This window comes from Microtus ochrogaster, chromosome 4 (assembly GCF_000317375.1).
Source record: "Microtus ochrogaster isolate Prairie Vole_2 chromosome 4, MicOch1.0, whole genome shotgun sequence".
Lineage (NCBI taxonomy): Eukaryota > Metazoa > Chordata > Mammalia > Rodentia > Cricetidae > Microtus > Microtus ochrogaster.
Genome location: NC_022011.1, coordinates 27,494,928 through 27,502,413, shown reverse-complemented (window position 1 = coordinate 27,502,413; position 7,486 = coordinate 27,494,928). Strand labels below are relative to the sequence as shown.

At 53.5% G+C, this 7,486-nt stretch overlaps 1 protein-coding gene across 1 annotated transcript; it reads right to left on the bottom strand.

Moving 5' to 3' along the window:
- Positions 1 to 965: 965 nt before the first annotated feature.
- On the bottom strand, positions 966 to 4,853 carry Adad2 (adenosine deaminase domain containing 2). Its single transcript, XM_005345751.2, has 10 exons — positions 4,490 to 4,853; positions 3,445 to 3,585; positions 2,928 to 2,975; positions 2,694 to 2,819; positions 2,462 to 2,612; positions 2,206 to 2,373; positions 1,872 to 2,101; positions 1,535 to 1,778; positions 1,213 to 1,333; positions 966 to 1,125 (listed from the first exon to the last, which is right to left on the bottom strand). The coding sequence occupies exons 1-10, from the start codon at positions 4,839 to 4,841 to the stop codon at positions 1,021 to 1,023; spliced, it is 1,686 nt and encodes a 561-aa protein (XP_005345808.1). The 5' UTR covers positions 4,842 to 4,853; the 3' UTR covers positions 966 to 1,020.
- Positions 4,854 to 7,486: the final 2,633 nt, after the last annotated feature.

Sequence of the window (7,486 nt, the reverse complement as noted above, 5' to 3'; positions counted from 1 at the left end):
ACATCTGAGAAGAGTGCCAGCTCATACCATCTAGCACTGCTGCTCCATTCTGCCATGTCCCACACATGTTCCTCTTCACCCACCCAGAGTCAAATGCCGGTACCCAGAACTGTTTTAGACGCCCAGGACACAAGTGTGTTCCCACAGAACACTAGATACCAACACCGCCCTTGACCAACTTCACTAGGCCTCTCCATGACAGCACTCTGATCCAGGACTGGGAAAGGAGAGGGATCCGAAGAGCTTTGGACTGTAGAATGGGGGTACGGGACCAATACCAGCTCCCCAAACTTCAAAGCTGCTGTGCTTCTACCTGGAGTGGCAAGGCCCTGGTTTGCAGATGTAGCATCTTCAGGCATGTTTGCAGTGTGTGCCATCCTCCTTCTGCATCCACCGTGACACCCTGGAGGGAAGGGAGGAAGCAGCGTTCACCCTGCAACCGAAAAGTGCTGGCTTCTCCACAGTGGGCTTCTGCAGCCAAGTGTCCCAGAAGAAGGACTCCTGCCACCCTGCACCCTTCAACATGGGCACTCAGCCCACAGAACACAAGAGATGCCTCTGACTAGATGGCAGGACCTATGAGTTCCTAGCTCCCTGCCTAAGCCTTGGAAGGGAAGGAAGTCAGGCCCCACAGGCAAGAAAACACTCCCACCCTGGCCTCCTGCCCCAGCATTTGGGCCCGACCAAGACTGGTTTCGGGTGTGCAAACTGGATGACGAATGATGACAGCATTCTGGAGGGCAGGGTCTGAGTGAATACCCACTGTAGTGGCATGAAAGGCTCCCCACAATGACCCACTACCTCAGTACACCCAAACAACAGACCACAAGAAATCATTTCTTTATTCAAACTAGACATACAAGAACTTCCACTCTTCAACTATTGGGTGTTTTAGGACCCCCCCCCAAATTAGCCTTGCCCTCACCCACTGTGCTCCCCATCTCCCCTTGCTAGGCCCCCAGTATGTCGTCACACTGAGGAGGTCCAAGTCCACTCAGATCCTTTTCCCTCGAAGTCTGATCAGTGCCTGAATTTACCCACCAGTGGCTTTGAGGGCCAGGCCCCCAGCCCCTGCATGTCCAGGAGAAGAGAGAGCTGCTGGCGAGCTTCCCTGTAGGGCACAGCCTGGGGGCAGGGAGGAGACAGGGTGAGTGAGATATCTGTTGAGAGGGTTTGGGGGAGAGAAAAGGGCTGGAGAGAAGAGACGTCCACCTTGGCAGCCTCATAGGTCTTCAGAGACAGGAGTTCAGGCTTCTCCAGAGCGCTGGCGACCTGGCGGAACGCCGCAAGAAAGGCTGCTTTGCAGAGGCGGGAGGGCGGCCCCGTGCTGGCCCTGAGAAAGGACACACAGGGGTCACTGGAAAGAGCAGGCAGGCCTACCCACACCATTCACACACTCTACTACTCAGGGCATGTATTACCAGAGTCACAGGAGGCCCCAGTCACCGCAGTGGTCTTGCCCTGTGAGTTGGGGGACAGGGTTCCCTATCCATGAGCTCCCCGCTAAGGTTCTGTCCCACAGGGCCCTCCTCACTCAGTCTTCACACGTCCGGTGGCCACATCAACAACTTCGATATCAGGATCCCCCAGGCTCCAGTTGAGGCTCAGGCCATGGCAGGTGCTGGGCACCGGGTCAGAAGGGCCCACTAGGGGCCCAGCAAACAGGTGCAAGGTGGTACGGACATACGGACAGGGAAGACAGGACCCCAAGTCACTGTCCAGTTTAGGCCGGGAATGAATGGCCCTGTTCAGAGTTGGGAGGTCATGGCAGGGGTCAGCTGTGGGCAGAAAGCACAGAACATGGCCTGAGTCACCATATCCTCCACGCCACCCAGAGTCCATTCTCTGCCCTAGCACTTTGTGCCCCTCACCTAGGACAAGACTGGTGGCATAGAGTGGAGGCAGGAAGTGGGCCAGCAGCCCACCGCCCAGCCCAAGGACGGCCCAACGTGCCAGCTTGTCACTGGCAGAGAGACAGCCCACATGGGTATCGCGGAGGGCAGGAGCCACATAGGATACAGGTTTCAGCTGCCCACAGACATGGGCCTGCAGGCCGAAGGCTGGTCTGTGCAGGACACTGTCTTTTGAGGACAGAGGGAGGCTGTGAAGGGGAGGGGAAGGAGGCAGAAGCCTAGAATTAGGGTACTCTTTATACCCCAATTCCCCCACAATGAAACCAAGGGACTCCCAGGCTAGGACACTTACTAGATATCGTTGGCTGCCCCTTTGGGGGTGTTGCTCACATACAGGTGCAGGAAGACCCCGGGCTTGAGGGCAAAGGGGGGCCCAGGCCCAGGTTGGGGGGCCAGCACTGACCGTTCCTTGCCCTTAGGACCCCCCTGTGTGGCCAGCAGGAGCTGTCTAAAGAAGAACCTGGGAGTGACAGGCAAGGCGTGGGGTAGGATAAAGATCCTAGGCAGCCTGCCCACTGCAGAACCCACCTGACTGCTCTGCTCCTCACCTCAGCAGGGCCCTGCGGGCAATGACCAAACCGTGGCAGTCATGGAGCCTTCGACCTGAGAACTCCAGCCAGCCAGCACAGCTGTTGCTGCCGGTGCCCAGTGCCACCAGCTCGTAGGTCTCTTTGGAGTGACCAATGGTGCCTTGGACCTCTGTGCAGGAAGGGACAGAAAACTTAGGCCAGGATCCTGTGCTTGTTGGCAGAGCTGGGGTGGGGGCAGGGCAATTCCTACCCCTCTCCAGGATGACTGCTGCCACAGTTCCCTTACAGGCCTGGTATGGTGAGCTGTCACTCAGCAGGCGGTCTAAGCCGGCACTGACCACAGCTGCACAGCGCTGCTCATGGGTCAGGATGTTCTCTGCACAAAATAACCAGAGGACAGTGCAGGACCCACAAGCCATGCATCCCCCACTTTTCCCTCTTGCCTGAGAGCAGACACCAGGCTATGAGCCGAGGGCCTACCTACCTATGCTGAGGGAGGTGAGCAGAGACTGGCGGGGTGGCACAGGGGACTCTGAAAGAGACAAGAGCAGCTAGTTGCATGGGTGCTGGGTCTTCTCATCCTTTGGGAGGCCAAAAAGAGGAGGCAAAGTCTCCACCAGCAGCTGCTCTTGTGCTCCCTGTCTCCAGTGTGGAACATCAGAGCAGAGGTGGCACCTTTCTCCATGCTGATGCCCAGATGTGACTGTAGATCTACATATGCCTCACACGCCACACACACACCCCACCATACACACCCATACACATACACCCCCCACCCCTAACCCCACATATCTCCAACCCCCCAACCACATACACACCATATACACACTGCACCATACACACCCCAGTGCCCCACCACACACACTCCAACCCCCACCATATATCCCCCACATACACACCCCAACACCCCCACCACACACACACACACACACACACACACACACACACACACACACACACACCATGCACCCAGTTGCTCACTCCAGTTGGACCTTGGCTACCTGGTTTTTCCAGATGCTTCCGGATGTACTGAAGGGCAGAGAGCGCTGCCTGCTGCTTGGCTTCCAACTTGCTTCTCCCTGTTCCTGCAGGACAGACCAACCCATCCAGTTCTGCACACACGGAGAAAGAGGAGCTCGGACCTGGGGAAGAAATCTTGAGGAAGGAGGAGTCTCCTGGCCTTCAGCCCCAGTTCAACCACTTCTAGTAAGGATTTATCAACCTTAGCCTCTTCCTTTCCCTTAAGCCTCCTCTTGACACCTGACAACAGATGACAACCAGATCAATAAAGAGGTACCAGCACGCCGGGCGGTGGTGGCGCACGCCTTTAATCCCAGCACTCGGGAGGCAGAGGCAGGCGGATCTCTGTGAGTTCGAGACCAGCCTGGTCTACAAGAGCTAGTTCCAGGACAGGCTCCAAAACCACAGAGAAACCCTGTCTCGAAAAACCAAAAAAAAAAAAAAAAAAGAGGTACCAGCACACTAAGAGGGGACTCTTCAGACAGCAGGTGGTGTGTGTCTCTCCATGATATCCCCATTGCCAACTCAACCTGGCTTTCACAGGGCCTTCTGGAACAAGCATGAATGACAGGAAGGATTGGCACTTTGGGGGGAGGTAGGATAGGACCTAGGAGAACATTCCCCTACCCCATACTGGACGGCCACCAGACTTGGTCTTTTATTTCTCTCCACCAGGGACCCTCCTCTTAAAAGATCTTTCTGTTCAGGTGTAATAGGCCAAGAGCAGGTTAAAAAAAATCTTATCTGATCCAAGGATAAGAAGAAACACACTTAAGTTTCTTCAGGTGTACGCAGTCCTTTGGGAAAGTAGCACTCCCCATGAGCAAGGCGCAGTCTCCAATACAGGCAACTGTGATTGCGCGAAACTGGCCCTTTTCACCTGGGGTAGCCGATGGAGATGTTTGCTTAGCTGTAGCCTTGAAGGCATATTGTTCAAGCTCTTTGCCTTGCTCCTTTGTACTGATCATACTGCATTAATTAGTAGCTCCTTCACCCTCTCACAAACACACCTGCCCCAGGTCCCACCTGTAGTTTGGTCCTCCAGGAAGGTCAGAGAGATGCCTAGGTTAGCCACGCACTGAGTGAGCAGGGCCACCGCCTGGACTGGGGACGGGTCCTTGGGCAGAAGGCTGAGTACCCAGGCAGTCATAGGGAAGACGCCTGCGGGCCCTGCACGCAGGACCGACTCCCCCAGGGCCTTACAGGCCTCCCCGCGGGCCTCCTGATCGTTAGCCACCCCAAGCTCAGGGGTCTTAGGTTCATCGTCCCCAGCCTCTGTGGGCTCCTGGCCTCCCAAGGGCTTCCAGGGTCCGGGGCTGATCTGCAGCGACGCTGCCAATCGAGGCTTCCTGCGCCCACCCTCGTCCACGCTCGCCATGGCCGGACCAGTACTCGTGCTGTGCCCTTTTTCACGTGGGGGCACGTGGCACGGAGCTGATCATGAACTCAGCCTCTGACTGGAGCCGGCCAATGACAGACCGCGACGCTGTGATAGATGCTGCGATTAGCCAATGGGGAAGCCTGTTTTCTAGCGCTGCGGTTTGGACTCCTACCCGCCACCCGCCACCCGCCCCGCCACCCGCCAACTTGCTGCACGAGGGCAGGTCTCGTGAGGGCTCGCACTATCAGCCTCTTGACGCTTGGGAGTGGAGGGCTGAGGGTTTGCAGGCTTACCACCCAGGCCACAACCTGTGGCCTTGCCCCCTTCCAGAAACGGGAGTCCTTGTTCCCTGCACAGCCTGGATTGGAGCTTTAAAACTTCCTCTGGGCCTTCTTGAAGTCAAACAGAAGTGTGAGCTAGCCCCAGATTAGCCCTTGCCTATCTCCCCCTCCCAGAAGGGACTTGCGTTTGGGCTGGAAAATATCAAAAGATGTCAGTTCTTTAGAATGAGTGGGGGGTAGAGCTGGAAAGATGGCTCAGCAGGCGTTTGCCTCTAAGTCCAGGGACCTGAGTTCAATTCTCAGGGGCCCACATGTTGAACACAAAGACTCAATCTGCCAGAAGTTCACTGTGACCTCCACACACCTACTGTGACATGTTCACTCACACGCATACACACAAATGGAATTTTAAGTGAGGGGATTAAAGAAAAGGGGGATAGAAAAAATAAAATGAAGGCAGAGGTGCGGGCAATTTACATAATATCAGCTTTGGAAAGTGATGTCAATGGCTTAGAACTACATAAATATTTGACCAGGTTAGACATTGAAGGCTTGTGTGATTTTCTGTTTGTTTGTTTGTTTGGAGACAATTTCTCTGTGATGACGGTCCTTTCTGTCCTGGAACTCACTCTGTAGACCAGGATGACCTCAAATTCACTGAGATCCTCTTGCCTCTGTCTCTTAAGTGCTGGGATTAAAGGTGTGTGCCACCACTACCCACCTAGTCCGTTGACTTTGAAAGAATATATCTTGGATTACCCAGGCCAGCCCAGTGTAACCATCCTTACTGGAAGAGAATTGTAGAGAGTATCATGAAGCAGCCATTGTCAGCTTGAAGGTGGAGGGGGCATGTGCCATGAAATGCAGGAAGCTTCCAGAATCTGGAAAAGACAAAGCACAGGGCTCTCCCCCTTCTCCAGAAGCCCCTGCTCACACTGTGGCTTAGGCCCAGTTGGGTCCGTGTTGGACCTCTGACCTCTGGAACTGTAAGGAATTGTATTGTGTTAGATTCTCTGTGACGGCTCACAGCAGGGGCGATTTTCAGGCTTTGTGTAGGCCTCCACAGCTGGTCCCAGCACTCAGAGGATTGAGGCACCTGAGCTATGCAGTGGGGTCTTGTCTCAAAATGAGGAGTCTGAAATGCTTTTTGCATATGTGCACCCTAAAATAATTTTTAAAGAACTCTGTAGCCCCAATTCTGAATCCCAAAGTTGTTGGCAAAATGTCTTGTTTTTTATTATGTTATAATTACTCTTTTAAATCTGTGTCACCTAAACTATAGCAACGCTGCCTTAGGTCGTTTCACTTAGGAAGAATGCATTCTCAGGTGACCTCATTGGCAAGGGGAAAACCAGTCTGCCAAGCCAGACTCATATTCTCTCCAGAGCAGTCTGATGTCAGTTTTCAATTTGAGTAAGTGTGCAGACACTGCCCTGAGAGAACCACCTCATCTTTCTTCCCTTGCCTGACTCAGTGTTTGGGACACGTTGGGGGTTGTGCCAGACAGAGGAAGTCTGCCCTTGTCTTCTGAATTCTGTTTCTAAGCTTGAGAACTAAGAAAGCTGTGACCTAACCAATCAAAGTGTCCATGAAATGGGGCAACAGGACTGATGGAATTTTCTTTCTTTTTTCTTTTTTTTGAGAAGACATGTGAAACTATGACATACCTACAGAAGACGGTACAGACTGTGCATGGGTTTTTTTTTTTTTTTTCTTCCTTCTCTTTTTTCTCCTCTCTTTTTTTTTTTTTTTTTTTTTTTTTTTTTTTTTTTTGTTTTTCGAGACAGGGTTTCTCTGTGGTTTTTGGAGCCTGTCCTGGAACTAGCTCTGTAGACCAGGCTGGTCTCGAACACACAGAGATCCGCCTGCCTCTGCCTCCCGAGTGCTGGGATTAAAGGCGTGCGCCACCACTGCCCGGCTCAGACTGTGCATGCTAAATAGGCCCTTGTGCCATGGAATACAGTTCTCTGGGCATGGTATGTGTTAGTATTCAGGCATCAGTACTGGCCTGGCCTTGGGGTGCTGATAAAATATGTCAGCTGCAGCCACTAAGAGCACCCCTGTACACATTCACTACGTTCCCTTTTAAAAGGTGGGTCTTGCCGGGTGGTGATGGTGCAACACCTTTAATCCCAGCACTTGGGAGGCAGAAGCAGGCGGATCTCTGTGAGTTAGGGGCCAGCCTACAAGAGCTAGTTCCAGGACAGGTTCTAAAGCTACAAAGAAACCCTGGCTAGAAATACAAAAAGCAAAACAAACAACAAAAAAGGTTAGGCCTTGCCCACTTCCCATTTCTCTCTCCCTCCCTTTCTCCCTCTCCCGTTCTTCTCTCTCCCCCTCCCCCCTCGAATTCTCTGCTTC